This window comes from Anabrus simplex, chromosome 8 (assembly GCF_040414725.1).
Source record: "Anabrus simplex isolate iqAnaSimp1 chromosome 8, ASM4041472v1, whole genome shotgun sequence".
NCBI classification, from domain to species: domain Eukaryota; kingdom Metazoa; phylum Arthropoda; class Insecta; order Orthoptera; family Tettigoniidae; genus Anabrus; species Anabrus simplex.
Genome location: NC_090272.1, coordinates 89,315,842 through 89,335,312, shown reverse-complemented (window position 1 = coordinate 89,335,312; position 19,471 = coordinate 89,315,842). Strand labels below are relative to the sequence as shown.

Here is a 19,471-nt window from a genome sequence, read left to right as displayed (position 1 = left end):
AAGGAATCTGAATTTCAAGTATTGGATTGGCTGGGCTGGAGAACTCCCCCAACATGATTCCAATTGAAAACTTTGGAGGTAAATGCAAACACAGGTTGAGAAAACCTAACATATCCACACAGACACAGACAAGATGCTGTCAGTTGGTACAATGAATTTTATTCACATATATACACAAATTAACACACTCTTTCCCTTAACCACCATATCACAACATAATACTTCACTTCAAGAATATCAACAAGTTGCCATCTTTAAACAGTTGACAACTGCCAACTGGAATTCAATAGGACAAATTGGGGCAAATATTTGTTTATAGGGAGGGGAGTTAGGGATTGGAATAACTTACCAAGGGAGATGTTCAATAAATTTCCAATTTCTTTGCAATCATTTAAGAAAAGGCTAGGAAAACAACAGATAGGGAATCCGCCACCTGGCCGACTGCCCTAAATGCAGATCGGTAGTGATTGATTGATTGATTGATTGATTGATTGATTGATTGATTGATTGATTGATTGATTGATTGAACACCACCGAAGTTACAACCTTGGAACACAAATAAAACAGATGACTACTGATCAATTCAACATGGAGACTGCAAAATATTGCATGTCAGCCTGGGATATATACTTACTACACCATAACTAAACTCGTTCAACAACTTCCAAACAATAACTCACTAGTTACTCTCAATAACTGACTTCACCATCAAGATAGTCTCTTTATATATATCTGGCCAGATTTCCAGAAAGTCACATTACAAGAAGACTACTTTCGTGAAAGTTCTAGAGAGAATATAATGTATGGAATATTCTCCCTTGTTCTCGACCTATTACCATTCTGGAAGTTACAGTGTTTGTCACAATTACAGATTACAATTTATATATATATATATGGGTAAGAATTAATTTACAGGTATTTACATTAACGGAACTGATATCAATATCTATGAACAACATATGTTCATGACATAACCTCACACACAATACGATCATTCGACTACGTAAATAATAATACTAACATGATGTAATACTTCACAGCCATATATACAAGTAATAATAATAATAATAATAATAATAATAATAATAATAATAATAATAATTTGAGCTCGATATCTACATTAGTTACCCATGGGTGAGAATACATTGTTTTCAAGTTATACCTATTATCGCACTTGCGTCAAACTGGACTGCTCAACCAAAGAAAAACCTTTTTGTTACCTAGTTTATGTATGGTACCATAACAAAGAAACTGAAGAAAAGTGCAAAAGTGTTGGTTGGACTCAGTGTCTAAAATAGTTGAGATGCTTTTCAAGGCTAAAGGAGTCCGGCCCCGTGGTGTAGGGGGCAACGCATCCGCCTGTCACCCGGCAGCTCCAGGTTCGATTCCCGGCCGGGATAGGGTTTCTTAATTGTAAATGATTAATACCCCTGGCCTGGGGACTGAGTGTTTGTGTCGTGATTAACGTTCCTTTCCTCACATTCAACACACTACACTTTCGCAACTGCATTTACATGCAGGTTCATATCATATGGTGCAAGTAGTGGCTAAAGATCTATAGAGGTCAACGCCACAAACAAATATATTTTCTATTTAAAAAAAAAAAAAAAAAAAAAAGGCTAAAGGAGATCATACAAAGTATTCATGAGGTTGGTTTCATTAAAATTATAGTGGTTCGCTAATTAAATCTGTTTTTTTAATCTTTTCACTGCCGAGTTTTGATGACTGGGCAAACCCTCTGGGCTGGGTTTTTTAAAAGGAAAAGAACACTTTTACAGATAAATTTTTCCTGATACTATTAATGGAATGCATATCGTCCCATTAGCCCTGCAGTCCAATACGGGGTCAGGGATGAAGTGAGATTATAGTTTACAGCATATTTTTATGGCCGGATGCCCTTCCTGATGGAAACCTCAGTTGACAAGATAATTTATATGGAATGAATGATGGTGAATGAAACTGGGTAAGGAAGTGGAAGGAATCGGCTCTGGCTTATGAATATAACTGTCCTGGCATTTTTTGGGAGTGCAAAAGGGAAAGAAAAAAAAAATTCAGGACAACTGACAGTGGGGTTCGAACCCACTCGCCTGCCAAATGCAGAGCTTAGCTCCATAGTCGTAGCACTCCACTCAGTGATATTATTACTGAAATTGCTGAAATATAATATAAAATTGTTGATCCAAGAACTGGTATTTCTTTAACATTTGGGGAAAAAATAATTTATCTGAGGAGGGGTGACAATTCCGCACTTCTTTGTAGTTTAATATCATCCCCTATATATTCTCAGTCTTCATTATCAAGATATAAATCTCCAGAATCACTATTTATGAGGAAACATTCCATTTCTTCGTCGACAAGAGATGATTGTATACTTCAAGACGCCATGTTGGCTACACATTAGCGGGAAAGTTTTTCCATTCCAATGAAACTGAAATAAGATCAGATCGCTTTCAAAATGCAAAATGGAGTGGTATACCTACCATACAGAACTTCTTTGAGCATTTCCACGGAATTTAAAAGTGTGACGCTATATCCCGTTCATTTATGAGATTGGTGAAGTACACACTGCACCAAAATATATATATCTATATATATATATATATATATGGGTTTGGCAGACGAGGCACAGTGTTCAGTAACGTATATATAAGGGTTTGGCATTGAATGGGTTAAAATGATCATTCTCTTAACATAGTAATTTGCCCAAGGCATATGTGGCTAGAGCTGACACTGATTCCATCAAGAAAAGGGCACATCTGCTCAGTCCAGATGGTCAGCACACCCAAAGATGATTAAAACATGGTGGTTGAACTGCCTGTAGGAGTGCATTTCTAGATGTAGGCATCTGCCCCATCAGTGCAATAGAATAGATTAAAAGGAGAACGATGTGCCAAAAAGTGGACCTCACAACTTGCGGGTATGCCATGAAGAGGAATTAAAATGGGTAGAATTTGCTCTGAAATTGATAAATTAAAAAGCCATACATTTTATACATGAGGTGAGCTGTATGTACCTTTATAACCACATACCAGCCCTTCTGCCAATCTTAAATTTCTGGCAGTACAGAGAATCAAACTCGGGCCTCTGAGGACAGCACCTAATAGCACTAACCATTACACTACGGAGGTGGATGCTTGAAATGATATTGGGTGAGATATAATCATGATGGCCTTGTGGGGATGAGGCAACATTCTTTTTCTCCTCTCCATTGACAAAATTTGGGCCAGTGGTGTTTCCTATATGTGTTTTCTATTTCCTGGTTTATCACAATTGCTTCTTCCCTACTGTTTAGGTTAATTATTAATTTACTAAGTTTATAGTTGTACATTCTTACATGTCACATTCAAGTTTTCTAATCTCACGGCTAATATATCAGGTATCCATAGAGAACATAGTTTGTACTGTAGGAACTAGAATCTTAAATATGTTACTGGTGAGAGATAATGTGAATTCCTCGTTATTGTTTTAAGATTTAAGAACTTACTTCAGCTACTCCTAGGCAATTCTGGAGTCATTGGAGCCAGCCTGGCTCATTTTGAGTTTTGACCAGGGTTTTAATGGCTGGATGCCTTTCTTGATGCTTTGCGAGTGTTTCAGGTGAAAATTCCAACCCGCATTCGGCCGGGAATCAAATGTTGGCCTTCTGGGCAGTAAATCAAGAGCTAAGCTACTACGCTAATCACATTCCCCATTATGAGTTTAAGATTATTGATGATAAAACCTTGTGTTCCATAATTAGTTGAGTTACAAAATCTTGAATTCCATAGTTAGTGAAGTTACAAGTTTTTGAAATAGTGATAAGTTGCATGATTAAAGTTTTCTCATGTTGTCCCCATCAGTAAATATCTCCAAATAAACTGGTTTTGATTAATGATTAGAAATAATATTTTAACATTACACTACTGGTGTAAAAGTTCTTAAGAAAGAAATTTTGTGTGAAAATTGTAGCTATGGCGATTCTAATTTTGTGACCATATTTTTTTACCTATTTGTGTAGCATTGGCATTTTGCGTTACCTTTGTCGTGAGAAAGATGTGCCTGATCACTGGTATCCCAAAGACAGCAAAGCTCAGGCAAAAGTGGATGAGTACCTGGAGTGGCAACATCTAAATACAAGGCTGCAGTGTTCTATGTATTTTCAGTGCAAGGTAAGATTTGTCAGAGCAAAGGGAAAAAGAAAAAAGAGGATATTATGTATCATATTTCTTGGAGTATTATTTGTAAATTAGATGTAACAGTTATCTATAAAATGGGTACATAGACAAAAAGTGATTTTGAAGACTATACGGTACTTAATGAGGGGAATGCAAGGATTGTGTTGAGTAATGGTACCTCAAGTCAAAGTGTAACAACTGGCATCTGCAAGGATGAGGCTGTGAATGCCATCAAGAAAATAAAATGTGGAAAAGTGACTGGCCCCAATGAAATCCTTGTTGAGGTGTGGAAATGCCTTGGTGAATTGAGAACATATATGCTGTGGAGTCAGTTCCAAGAGATGTTTCAACAGGAGTGAATGGTGGGAGAATAATCTCAATTTATAAGGAGGAAGGGGACATCCAAGAAAAGGCTTATTACTGAGGCATTAAGCTATGTTCCTTGCTGCATCTTGGCACAGTGAACACGTTAGGTGTTGATTGTCCTGTATATGACTGGGAAGATAGCGTCCAATCTTCTTTTAGGCACCAGAATCATGGAATTTCAAAACCCAGTCCTGCAAGATATTTGTATTTAAGAAAGGAAAACCCTCTACTCTTCTTCATGGAGAGCAAAATTATAGGAGTGGCTTAACTGATAACTAAACTGAAGGGATAACAAAAAAGGGAAAAACAGTAACATTAAAGAAAATTCTGTTGCATGTTGAAGTAGCCATCAAAGAAGAAAAAAAGATGAATGATGTGAACAAACTGCCTATACTTCACTGTGGGAAAGAGGGAAAAACAATGCTGAACTTCAATATTACAAAAGGTCCAGATAATGTGACAGAAGGTGACATGGTAGACGATCTCATTTGTGCAACCCAAGTGGAGGATGACGACTTGAGAATCCAATCCACGTAACTTACTACTCCTTGTGTTTAATTATGTTACTATTTAATTATGTTATGTTACTGCAAGCTATTTTTTATCCATTTTGCTAGACACTGTTTTTACATTTAAATTTTGTGAGTTTATTAAATGAGAACATGCTGTGGCAAAAATAATCCTCGTTAAGCAAAATCCCATGTTTTGTTCCAAAACTCGATATATGCTAGGAGTTCATTCCAAAATTTGATTTTCCATTAACTTACTTCCAAAATTTGACATCTGCAATTTTAAATGCTAAATATATACTATATGTATTGCTGAATTTATCTATGTCCATATTTTTATGTTTATGTTATAGTTTATAAAAAAAAAAAAATCACATAAAATTTCATTACAGTTATGATTAATTTTAACAGTTTTTCTCAATAAAGTTAAAAATGCAGATGTCAACCTTTGGAACATATTATATAACTCATATGAGCATTTATTCAGCCAAGCTAGTTGGCCATGCAATTAGAGTTGTGTAGCGGTGAGCTTGCATTCGGGAGATGGTGGGTTCAGACCCCACCATTGGCAGCCCTGAAGATGGTTTTCTGTGGTTACCCTTTTTCTCACCAGGCAAGTGCTTGGGCTGTACCTTAATTAAAGCCATGGATGCTTCCTTCCCAATCCTAGGCCTTTCCATCTTTATGTTGCTGAAAACCTGTGATGTGTTAGTGTGATGTTAAACTGCCGGATAAGAAAACAAAAAGAAATAGAAGAAGCATTTAACCGAGTGAGTTGACTGTGCGGTTAGGGTCACGCAGTTGTGAGCTTGCATTGGGGAGATAGTGGGTTCAAACTCAACTGTTGCCAGCCTTGAAGATGGTTTTCCATGGTTTCACATTTTCACACCACGCAAATGCTGGGGCTGTACCTTAATTAAGGCCCCAGCTGCTTCTTTCCAACCTTAGCCCTTTCCTATCCCATCATCGCCATAATAACCTATTTGTATCGGTGTGACGTAAAGCAAATTGTAAAAAGGAAAGGAAAAAAAAAGCAGCATTTATTCCAAATTCACAAATACAAAAATCTGAGATGGTCTTAAAATTGCAGATGTGGAATACCATTATACCCAGTCAAGGTCTTTTTAAAATTTTATTTTTTATGTTGTGTAGTATACAGTCACATAGTGGGAAAATGTCAGAGACGCAGTATTAACCACATATGCAACTGAAAAACTATACTGTAGTCAGTAGGATTACCATTGCTTTTAAGTATTAGTAGGTCAGTAAAATGTACAGAATTTTCTAAGCATTTACTGCAATGTTTCCTGCTATCATGATTGTGAACAACTATGATTCTGTTCAAAGATGTGGTTCAACTAGTTCACATAGGTATTGTGATACAAACTTTAAGTTACTTACTCCTCTTTCACTTTGCGGTGTCGAAGTTTTCCAGAGGGTCCTCCAGCGGGTTCTGTCTCGGGCCAGCTCCTTGACTTTCCTCCATGCCCCACCCCTGGCTTCCACAGCTGCCTTTACATCTTCTTCCCACGTTCTTCTGGGTTTGCCGTGCGGTCTAGCTCCTTGCATTCTGGCGTCCAAAGCTTGTTTAGCCATTCTCTTATCTTCCATTCTTTGGACATGCCCAAACCATCGTAGTTGGCTCTGTTCAATTTTCTCAAGAACAGGCGAGACGTCAAGACTGGCTCTGATGGTCTGATTCCTGATTCTGTCCCTTCTCGTTTTCCCTTCAGTTTTGCGGAGAAATCTAATTTCTGATGCCTGAATTCTACTCCGGTGTTTGCTAGTCAGTGCCCAGGTTTCACAGCCATAGAGCAAGGTTGGCAGATATATCACCTTGTACACACGGAGTTTCGTGGATTTAGACACAGAAGGGTTGTTAAGAAAATTTATCTTCAGTGCATTGAAGAGCTGCCCTGAGGCTTGGGATTGAGCTATAATTTTGCCATCTATTCTACCCTCTTCCTGCAATGTGGCTCCAAGGTATTTAAAATTGGTGGTCTGCTCCAATATTGTACCGTCATTCAGTGCAGTCTGCTGTGAGGTAGGCTGCCGTGACATCATCATGGTCCGAGTTTTTCTAGCATTGATTTTCATGCCCCTCTTTTCCAGCTCTTCTTCCCAGATTAAAAAGTTCTTTTGTAGATTCCTTTCCGAATCTCCCAGCAGCAATATGTCATCAGCAAAGGCACAATGGGTGAGATATACACTGGCCTCAGAAACTTATGGCCGAGCTTGAATTTCTGCACCTTCCCATTATACGATTTGATCACATCGTCCATTAAGGTAATGAAGAGAAATGGTCTGAGGATGCAGCCGTGTTTGAGTCCCACTGAGGTCTCAAACACCCGAGACTCTGCATTGAAGGTTCGAACATAATTCTGACATCAACTGTACAGACTTTGAATTACTGCTGTTAGCTGTTAATCAACATTTCTTTCCTTTAGTGTCTTCCAAATTTCAACTCTCGGAATGGTGTCAAAGGCTTTCTCTAGGTCGATGAAGGCGAGATGCGCCTCTTTTACGTACCTCATCAGTTTTTTGCTGATCTGTCTGATGGCAAAAATGAGGTCTTGTGTGCTTCTTCCTGGCCAAAACCCACACTGCGCTTCGTCGAACTGTGGTTCCACAACTTGCCTTAATCTATCTTCCAGGATCCTTGCATATATTTTTCCCAGCACACTCAGGAGCAATATGCCATGGTGGTTTGTGCAATCTCTGTTGTCCCCTTTCTTGAATATTGGAACAATGACACTGTACTCCCAGTCAGTTGGTACCTTCTTTGTTTTCCAGGCCAGGTTGATAATACGGTGGAACAAATCTTCACCACTTTTACCCATAAACTTGAGCATCTCAGGTGCTATCTGGTCGTGGCCTGCAGCTTTGCCTAGTTTCATTTTCATCAGTGTACGCTTTAGTTCCTCAGTACGTAATTCCTCACAGGTCCCATCTTCCTCTTGGTGTTGCTTTTCTTCTCCAGCTTGATCGTTATCCTCAATTTCCATATTTCCTCCGAGCAGTTCTTGAAAGTGTTCTTTCCACCATTGCATGAAGTCATTTTCACTTCGAAGGAGGTTTCCGCTTTTGTCCTTTGTGAACTTGAGAGGACACTGCTTCTCTGTTCGCAAAGATTTCAGTGTCCTGTAAAACAGCTTTTGGTTATTTTGTAGGTTTCCTTCCATTGTTTCTCCGAACTTTTCCCATGACTGTTGTTTTGAATCTTTCACTGCGTTCTTCACTGCAATCGTTTGTTTTTTGTAGGCCTCATAATCACTTGGGTGTTTAGTGAGTAAGTATTTCTTCCACAATTCCTTCTTCTCCTTGACTAGTTCCTTCAACTCTTCTCTCCACCATGGTGTCCTCTTCCGATGTTGATGTTGCCCTCCCCTAGACTTTCCATAGGCCTTGGCTGCAGCTTCAAGGATTACGTCCTTGAACAGGCACCATGTCTCTTGCAGTTGGTCTTCTCCCACAGGTGGCAATTCCAGTAGATCAATCCGTTGTTTCACGGCATCTTGGTAGGCTTGCTGGGTGGCCTCTTCTCTCGGTTTACGAACCTTAATTCTTTCTTTAGGTTTCCTCCTATTAACTGAGTGTTTGGTCTTGATGTTAATGTGAAACCACATAACTACCAAATAGTGATCGCTTCCAATCTCATAACCTCTGTATACTCTGGCATCCAAGATATATCTCCACTGGCTATGTGGCACTAGGATGTAGTCAATAATGGATTTTTCATTGCAGCTGGCGACTTCTCTTGTGTAGCGGTGTGCTTCCTTGTGTGGGAACATAGTATTTGCTATTACAAAGCAATTTCCTGCACACATGTCCAGGAGTCTTCTCCCACCGTCATTCTGGTGAACCTCTCCGTATTTCCCAAGCAGGCCCTCCATTCCCTTTGTGTTGTTTCCAACCCTGCCATTGAAGTCGCCAAGAACGAAAATGGTTCCCATGGTGTCGTCTACTGTTCTTTGCAATTCATCGTAAAACCTGTCTCTCTTTTCTGAGATGTCATCTTCATTTGGTGCATATATGGCAATGAATGTAGTGTCCTCATTGGTGCTGCTGTTGAGAGTTAAAGTCACCAAGATCATTCTTTCGTTGATGAATTTCCAACACTTGATGTAATGTCTGTAGCCTTTGGGAATAACTATGGCGACTCCTCCCTTTGCTCTCTGTTCTTTGTCCATGCCTGAATGAAACATTAAAAACCTTTCATCACTGCTTGGTTCCATTAGCTGTTCACACCCACTGCCTTACCAGGTAGTCACTGTACATTCCAGGTTGCCATGTTCATAGTCCTTTTTCCTCGCTTGGTCATCAACATTTTAATCAAACCGGTTTACTCTCTGTAATTTCTTATAATAATTGTTTCTCGGATACTTGGGTTATCAACCCTAGTTCCAAAGCCTTGTGGGAGGGGCTGCCTCCCTCATAGCCCTCGGTCTGCTAGATTTTCTGTCGGGGTTTCTTCCCTTAGCCTTTGAGGTACCTCCCTCTCTGCAAGGTAGCAGTTTTGCCTCCGTCCGGGGCTGCTTATTTGGATTCCCCTATTTGCAGCTAACCCCCACATTTGAGGGTCGTTCGCTATCCGCCACCTGCGACCTGCCCAGTAGCTGAGGCTCACTGCGGGACAAACTTCAAGTTAATAATTATAAAAGAAGCAGAGGCCATGAAGAGAATTTGATATTTCTATTTCCGAAACTAACATCTGCAAATGGCATCATATATATTTTAGCAGACTTAAGAAGGAAAGGGTCCATGATATGGAGCAGCATGTTGTTCATTATGTGGTAGAAAAATTAAATAAATGCTTTTCTATCATGCAGGGTATACTACGAAACACTTGAATTAAAGCAGCAACTTTCACAAGCAGGTGTTGTGACATTCAAAGCGAGTACAGGCTGGTGTGTGAGAATGGTGAAGAACATTGCAGCGAAGCACAACGTTAGCACAGCATATGCTGAGGAACTTTGTGCGTTTCAGCATCATATGAAATTAATTTCATTATGATCCGTATTGATGATTTACCACTATTCAAGATGGGTAGGTTCACCTATTCAATGCCTTAAGGTTAACCTACCCATCTTTGTTATTAGCTACAGCATCATGTAATAAAATTGAGAAAAGAACACGACTATTTGCTCAGGCATATTGGTAATGCCCCTCAGATGCCAGTCTATTTTGATATGCTGTCCAGTGTGACACTCAATGGAAAGGGCACTATAAATGTTCCAGCTAAACCCACTGGCTTCAAAATATGGAGTCGTCTTAGCTTCAGAGTTGACTTATATTCGGGTAAATACGGTAACCAAATAAATATAATGGAATGTTTATTGAAGATAATGATAGAAGGATATAAGATGTGGGTGCAGAGGATAAGGCTGCCAGAAACCAGTGGGTGGTACAATGAAGAATGCGCAAAGAGAAAGAAAGTAATAAAAGCGTTGAAACATGTAGGAAGTTACGGGATCTTGAAGCAAGAATTGCATTTTGTAGAAAAAAGGAAGAGAGTATAGACAGCTATTGGTAAACACAAAGTACTTGTGGCAGAGGAAACAAGTTTATGACTACCGAGCAAGTGTCTGTGTGATTTAGGGGCGCGCAGCTATTAGTTTGCATTCGGGAGATAGTGGGTTTGAACCTGACTGTCGGCAGCTCTGAAGATGGTTTTCCGTGGTCTCTCATTTTCACACCAGGCAATTGCTGGGGCTGTACCTTAATTAAGACCACAGTCACTTCCTTCCCACTCCTAGCTCTTTTCTATCCCATCGTCGCCATAAGAACTATCTGTGCCGGTGCGATGCTAAGCAAACTGTAAGAAAAAAAGTTAATAATAGTTAAAAATGGCTGGTTCAGCGCACACTAACACTCTTAGGCCACAAGTCATATTAACCAGCAGAGTTTATCAGAGCTTGAAACAATTGACCCTTCTTTGTTCATTATTAAGATGTGATATGAAATGAGTAATATTAGTGTATGCTTTTTCAGTGGTTAAATCCCATGTTGTCTGGAAAACCTCCTAAACCAGATAGAGTCAAGGCATTTGAAGAAAGAATGGTAAAATCACTAGATGATATGGAGAACAAGTGGTTGAAGAATAAACCATACCTTGCTGCTGATCATTTGACTATAGCTGACCTCTTTGGTGCCTGTGAGGTTGAGCAGACAAGTAAGTAGCCTGCTGTTTCTTTTATCTATCCATCTATTTTAAATCTAATAATAATAATAATGTTATTGGCTTTACGTCCCACTAACTACTTTTACGGTTTTTGGAGACGCCGAGGTGCCGGAATTTAGTCCCGCAGGAGTTCTTTTATGTGGCAGTAAATCTACAGACACGAGGACGACGTATTTGAGCACCTTCAAATACCACCGGGCTGAGCCAGGATCAACCTGCCAAGTTGGGGCCAGAAGGCCAGCACCTTAACCATCTGAGCCACTCAGCCCAGCTTTTTTTTTTTAACTTTAGAAATATGTCTATGTGGTCAAGTTTTGTGTTATATGATTTCAGAAGTTTACTGATAAACACATTGATCAAAAATGCAAACACAATTTAACATGAAATCTAACTGGGAACTTCAGACTGTGGTTAATATCATTAACAGAGATTGCTCTTCTGGAGTGCCCAACTATATGGCAGACACTAGCTCTTGATCACTTCTTACTACCTTTCCTTCCGTTTGCCCCATTGCAGTATTTGGTATGACTTTTAGTATTTAAAACAATCACCATCATAATCATCATCATCCCTTCACCATCCAAGGTTGTGATAGCCAAGTAACATCATCACTGTTTTCTCACTAAGGCAACCATGATCCAAATCCTCTCCACCGGGCGAATTAGCCATGCGGTTATGGCCACGCAGCTGTGAGCTTGCGTCCGGGAGGTAACGTGTTCAAACCCCACTGTCGGCAGACCTGAAAATTGTTTTCCGTAGTTTCAAATTTTCACACCAGGCAAATGCTGGGGCTGTATCTTACTTAAGGCCATGGCCACTTCCTTCGCACTCTAGGCCTTTCCTATCCCATCATCGCCATAAGACCTATACGTGTCCTTGCATTTCGGATTTTGTGTTAAACTGGAGATCCTGTAGCTATGATCAGAATATCAACAATCGCATAAAACTACGAACTATCAAATCCCTCCAGCAATGTTACTTTGTCGGCCTGAGTGACTCAGATGGTTGATCAAACTTTATAACTTTCATTTCCATGTTGATGTTTAACTTATATAGTAGGAATCAATCGAGGGATGTTCCACCATTCAACACACTATATAATGTATAATATTTATTAAATGAATACAAGTTTCGATTCCCTTGGAACCATCATCAGTTCAACACAAATAAATAAATCAAAAGTGTATTAACACACATTCAACGTGAAATCTGCCTTTAAATACACTTAAAATGATTGGCAAGAGTTATATGACATAAAAACACATTAAAATTTAAAGAACGTCCTAGGATCCAGGTCACAAATACTTGGAGTGCATTTGTACAGTGTTGAGCAGATTTTAAAAATAATATATAAATACTTGAAGTTGAAGAATACTACAAAGTTCTTATGTTGTTGCTGTGGATATAAAAAAAACATGTTTTAAAAAATTTTCATATATTCGTAGTCAAATCGTCTTTGGAGGTGCACTCCAGCTTTCCTAGCGGCAGGGTAACAAGAGCAAGGAGTAAGGGAACATCCACCTTTTGCGATTACTGTGCCATACAACCAAGGCCGTACGGTCACTTAACTTTTTACCTTCAACAACATCAACAGTGACATTTTCAACATACAGCATCTGTTACAAAACAACGAAGGATGTTCCTCCAACTCCTCAGCAAACTGCCTTAACAGAAATTGTCTTAACATCGGCACTTTCACACGATCATCAATTTTTATACATATTTTTCATTGACAATTCAACTACGAATATATGAACATTTTTTAACATATGATTTTTTATATCCACAGCAACAATATAACTTCATAGCATTCCTCAACTTAAATGTTTTTATATACACAGTTCAAAAAAATTAGGGGAACATGTTTTGTAACATCTGTTATGTGAACGTTAATTTGGTAGATGGGGTTCCAATGGTTGTACAACATACCTTGAGACCTTAGCTACTCAGGGTATGTCAAATCTAAGTAATACTCCATCTGTAGGCGTAGCCATGCATTAAACTGTCTCGTGACCCCTCAAAACAAAGTGAATAGCGGTGCATCCGTGCGTCGTCGTGAGGTACACAGACTACTGCGGTCGTTTGAGCATGTTGTACGTAAACCAGCACATCCCATGAGATATCCGAACAAGGTTCAAGTCGCAAGGGCCGTCATTTTGATCTAGCAAGGATGGACTTTTCATCGTGTTGCTGTATATCTCAATGTGTCTGTCAGTTATTTAACGCTTGTGGAATCGCTACAATGAGGTAGGCCAGTTCCACAAAGAGGGTTGGACAAGGTCGTGGATGCATGACAACCCCACAGGATGACCAATATTTGACCATCTGTGCATTACGGCGTCGTTCAGCAATTGACAGAGGACTGCAACAAGACCTCAGGAGGATCACTGGAGTCACGGTGTCTGTCCAGACAGTAAGGAACAGGTTAAGAGAAGTGTCCTTACAATCCAGACGTCCTGTTCGAGTGTCCCACTTAACGCAGCAACATCATGCAGCTCACCTTCTGTTTGCCCGTACCCACGTCAACTGACAATTCCGCCAGTTGTTCACAGACGAGTCCAGATTTCCCCTGACGCAGAGTGATGGGCGTCAACGTGTATGGAGATGCCATGGATAGCAGTACATGCAAGATGTTGTCCAGTAAGATGACCGATTCGGACAAGGTTCTGTGATGGTCTGGAGGTGGCATCAGTATTGATGGCCATACGGATCTTGCCGTCGTCTGTGGTAATCTTACTGCTGCGGGGTACATCGAGCAGATACTGCTACAGCATCAACAGAGCTGCGAGAACTGGATATTCAAGAGATGGAATGGCCAGCAGTGAGTCGCGTCCTTAATCCCATTGAGCATGTGTGGGATAGGCTTTACAGAAGTGTTCGTGAGCGTCCTGTTCCACCACAGACTCTCCAAGACCTCGAACAGGCTCTCATTAGAGAATGGGAACTGATACCACAACGTGACCTCCGTCGACTTATACAGAGCATGCCACGTAGGTGCCAAGCTGTGATAAATGCTCGTAGAGGACATACACCATACTGAAGCTCTCCAACTGTGATAAAAATCTACCCTGGAGGACTGTTATCACTTGGCCCCTATTTGAACATTTCAGTTTGTATTCTGAAAATGAATGTGAATCCATTGAAGTTCTTTTGTATACTTCAACGGTAAAGAATAAAGGTTTAGTTGGTAATATACCTGGGTGTAAGATATCGTTTTGTGGAGCATGACATACGTTCAAAAACATGTTCCTCTAATTTTTTTGAGCTGTGTATTATTTTAAAACTCTGCTCAACATTGTACAAACGCATTCCAATTATTTATGATCTGGATCCTAGGACGTTCTTTAAATTTTAACGTGTTTTTATGACATATAACCCATATCAAGTGTGTTGAAAGGCAGATTTCATGTTGAATGTGTGTTGAAACTCTTGATTTATTTATTTGCTTTGAACTGATGATGATTCCAAGGGAATCGAAACTGGTATTTATTTAATAAATATTATATATTACTGTATATAAAGTGTTGAATGGTGGAACATCCTTCAAGTGATTCCTATTATATCAGATGGTCGAGGCACTGGCCATCAGACCCCAACTTGGCAGGTTCAATCCTGGCTCAGTCCTGTGGTATTTGAAAGTGCTCAAATACATCAGCCTCATGTCGGTAGATTTACTGTCGCATAAAAGAACTCCTGTGGGATAAATTTCCGGCTCCTTGGCATCTCCGAAAACCATCAAAAAGTAGTTAGTGGGATGTAAAAACAATAACAGTATTAATATAATATCAATGTTACTTTACACAAGGCTCATTCCTCCTTTCAGACTGATGGCATTGCTTTGTCAAAATATGTAATTGGTTTTGATCTAATTTATCATATTGAATCTTTCATATTGTTTACAAATGTGGAAGCAAGAAATTAAAAGTTTCCACCTATTCAGTACTCATTTATTATAACAATAATTACATAGATTCGGGACTAGTTTCAGTCTCTTTAGAGACCATCTTCATCCAAAATTATAATGTTAAAAACAAGTCCTAAGATACAATAATAAAATGAGTATTTTATAAGCTAAAAGTCACAATGTAAGACTGTATCGTTGACAGTTAAAAAAATGTTGAAGGGAAGGCATTCTTGATAGTGCTCGGCCAGATTATTAAAAATGATCATCACAGTTTTAGTCAGATATAAAAGGTTGCACTTCTTGAAAGCTTCAATTTAAAAACTTAAAATATCAACACCTAAGAAGTTCTTAATACCAAATTACAATTGGTCGAATGTAGACGGAATTATGTAGTATTCAAATAGGACACTCTTGCGTCAAGGTCCAGTGTTGAATGTTGTGTTTGTTTTCCAAAATGGATCGCTGCAATTCTTGTCCCAAACATAAAGTTGAAGCATGCAAACAGTGTCGAGTTTGATCACACAGTTTTTAGCTCTTGCTTTCACATTATTGTTCTTGCTTTTTGAACTAAATGAAGGAACATTTTTAACCTCATCACCATCATACGTTTTTTAAAAATCTATATGTGCCAGTTTTTGTATCTTACTATATATTTTTAGCTGAAGATGTTCCAAACCAGAGGAACAAAATATGTACTAATCATTTAGCCGATCAACTTGACTTTTATGTTTGTAATCACATAAACTAGCTATTAAAAAACAAAAAGTATTAGAAGGTGGGATTCTTCCTTTAACCTTAGTTGGGACAATACCAATACAGGACAAAAATTATGTTCATAAGTTGAAGATTATGGTAAGCAACAAGTTTTAACTTTGCAGGGAATGTGAGATGCTTCAGTTTCATTGTTCATGACATTGTCAGTAATTGCTGTAGTACATGTTTTATAACTGCCTCAAATCAATTTGGCACTTGAAACATATGGCAAAGCCTGGTGCTGGACCTGTCACATGGTGATTGACAGCTACTATACTAGTGGGATGCAGAAGAGGGATAGGAAGGGAAGAGAAGTAGCTGCTTCTTGTGACAGACATGACTGAGCAAGTACGGTTAGTAGCTAACCAAATCGGTTCATTGTCAGTACATATCCGTAACATTCATGCACAAAGTGAATTATGCTGCTGAAAATTCTAAACTGAAGTTTGCGACAACAAGAGGACAAACACGAGGAATTGTTCAGTGTTCATAGTTTTATGAATAAGGATGCTGAGGACAGAAAGAATAAAACACAAGAAGACCGACTCAAAACTTGGTTACTATAAGGATGATGACATGGTTCAACACCAACCGCAGCAGTTTTGATGTGTAATTTTGGTTTCAATTTTAAATGCGTAGTCAGACTTAATTTAAAATCTAAGTCGTAAAAAAAAATGAAGACATACCAAATTGTATTCTTTTTTATTGGTTGTATGTAAACATATGTTCCCAATTAGATCATGGATGAAGATGTTGGGTCGAAACTCGTACCAAGTATAGAGGACTCTATATTAAGCTAATGGTATTGAATAGGTGGACCTTATTCTACCCTTTGATAGTACAGAAGGGAGGTGTTGAAAGTACAACAAAAAAATAGCAAATGCAACAAAAGTGTTGTAGAGGACGGTCAAGAGAATATTAACCGAGCTTGTTGGTCATGCGGTTATAGTCACGCGGCTGTGAGCTCGCATTCAGGTGGTAGTGGGTTCAAATCCCACCGTCGGCAACCCTGGAGATGGTTTTCCGTGGTTTCCCATTTTCTTACTGGGCAAATGCTGGGGATGTACCTTAATTATGGCCACAGTCGCTACCTTCCAAATCTTAGCCCTTTCCTATCCCTCCATTACCAAAATCCTTCATTGTGTTAATGTGTTAAACAAGTAACTAAAAATAGTAATTGTAGAACAAAGACAACATGAGACTGGAGAAACTTCATTTGGCACACCAGGAAATATACGGAAAGGGAAAAAGTGTGTAATGGATTTTTAAGATTTTGACGCACAACCCATGAATTTTACATTCTTCAGAAAACAACTCCATCAATATCTAAATTTACGACCTGTGTCAGGAGAGAGGATTGTTTTCCAAGAAGGTTGTATTAGTTTGAGAAGTGTTTTAAAAGAGTTAGGCTTCAGTTGGAAGAAGATTAGAAATAATAGAAGGGTTTTAATGGAGGTTGCCTATACAGCGTCATCTCGAAAGACCTGCACCAGGCGCCTCTGGAGGGCACACACCACGGCATGACAGTAGTTATCTTGTGAATAAATTTGTGAGTGAATTGGTGCACAAAATGAGTGTACTTCTGACGACTGATGGGTGTATCCAACAAGGAGCTTAGCAGGTGACACAAGACAGGGTGTTCCTCAGCTTCTTGAGATTTGTTCAAGGGCCAATTGGTTTTGAGGCAATAATACCAAGCAACACATCGTGTCATTTGTGTATTGCAGTTATGATTGATAAGCATTCTAGAGCCTATAAACTGCTAAAACTTTGTAATGGTCAAACAGATAGTACCGGGCGAGTTGGCCCTGCGGTTAGGGGCACGCGGCTGTGATCTTGCATCCGGGAGATAGTCGGTTTGAATCCCACTGTCGCCAGCCCTGAAGATGATTTTCCGTGGATTCCCTTTTCACACCAGGCTGTACCTTTAGTAAGGCCATGGCCTCTTCCTTCCAACTCCTAGGCCTTTCCTATCCCATCGTCACCATAAGACCTATCTGTGTCGGTGCGACGTAAAGCCACTAGCAAACAGATAGTGAAGAGAACATCAGATTAATTCCTAATGGAACCTTTATCTACATTTCTTAATACAATTAATTAAGAAAATATCTTATTATTCTATTACCTTACTTTGTTAAACAATGCATTCGACAACGATTGGCAAGAAAGCAACATTAATAATTTTAAAATTTATTTTCGTTACGATTGAAGAAATACGTAACCTAATATGACAATAAGGTCAAAAATTAATTTCTGAAGTAGAATAAAAACCAGAACTGCCTAAATTGTAAGTATTCGACTTGCTAATCGTTTTTATCATCTCCTGTAAAATTCCTATTTTGTCGCTTACAATACTTTGTCTTTCCAGGGAATATATTACTTTTCCTTGTTTTCTTCTTCTCTCAACTCTACATTGACTTCCTCAGCTGAGATCAAAGTTTGAATCATAATTGGGCACTCTAACGCTGACCTACTGAGGCAGCTGCTAGTATCAATGATTATTATATTCCATATGGATTTCTGTTGCACAATTGTATAACTGTCAACAATATATTCCAAACTATAGTTGGTTCCAGTCACTGATGTTAAGTAGCTTAGTAATTTCTCAGTCTCCACAAACATAGTGATTAAATTATAATGCCAGATTGTGAGTGAAATCTTACAACCTTTCTTAGTAACATTTAATATCTACTCCAAAACGGTCCATTAACACGTTGAGTGCCGAGCCGCGTTGTAGTTTGTTTATATAATCTTGGGATGTATTTATATGATGTACTAAGTAAATTTTATCTCACCATACCATGGTCATGTGTGACGCCATATGGTGTCACATCAATTTTTAGGAAAGGTAAAATATAGCGTGACGCCATATGGTGTCACAGAATTTTTTGTCATGGAATGTGCAATACGAATTTCAAATACGGGATATTTATTTGCTAATTCAAATTAACGCAATATTTATGAAAACCTAGTAAAATGCAAAACAAGTACTTATATTACATTACATATTGTTGTCAACAGTTTTCTGATAACTCTAAACAATTAAAATATGTGTTTCGGCACGCCCGAGTTCTTGTTACTCGTAATTTTTCAAACCTTATTGGCATCGTTGTTCAAACATCGTCCTTTGTACACTTGTTTCATGTGCAAGTTTCATATTTAGGTTTTGCACATCTCATCGGGAAGTTAAGGGGAACGCGCTAACTATACGCTACCTGGCTGCTAGCACAGCTCGGCACAGCCCGGTTGGCTCACGTCCGCTGCTTCGCTCCTCCCTACCTCTCCGCCACACCCCGATACTCCCACGGCACTTCTAATTTTATGACTATTTATTTGTTCAATTTTGGCGTTTAAACTTGCGCTGGGTACATGCAGTTTTCACCTTAGCATTCTACTGCCTCCCACGAATATTCCTACCAAATTTCAACCGAATCCGAGTGTAACACATGTATGTGTTCCCTCGTAAGGTTATTGCCAATATCTTCCATTTTTTATATTTTTGCACAACTATATAAACTGAGTGATAATACGTACGTAAACGAGGAATAAACAATGCCTGGCGCGCTTTCACCTGTGACAATGACCACTGGCCAGTCAGTGGCTT

General features: G+C 39.1%; 1 protein-coding gene across 8 annotated transcripts in view; it reads left to right on the top strand.

Annotated features, from left to right (window-relative positions):
- GstT3 (Glutathione S transferase T3) overlaps positions 1 to 19,471 on the top strand; it is an 81,474-nt gene that overhangs the window by 46,173 nt on the left and 15,830 nt on the right. For all 8 annotated transcript variants that reach the window (XM_067152329.2, XM_067152326.2, XM_067152332.2 and 5 more), the window contains 2 exons: positions 3,998 to 4,148; positions 11,021 to 11,201. In XM_067152329.2, coding sequence (XP_067008430.1) covers positions 3,998 to 4,148; positions 11,021 to 11,201 — 332 coding nt within the window. The remainder of the gene's footprint in view (positions 1 to 3,997; positions 4,149 to 11,020; positions 11,202 to 19,471) is intronic.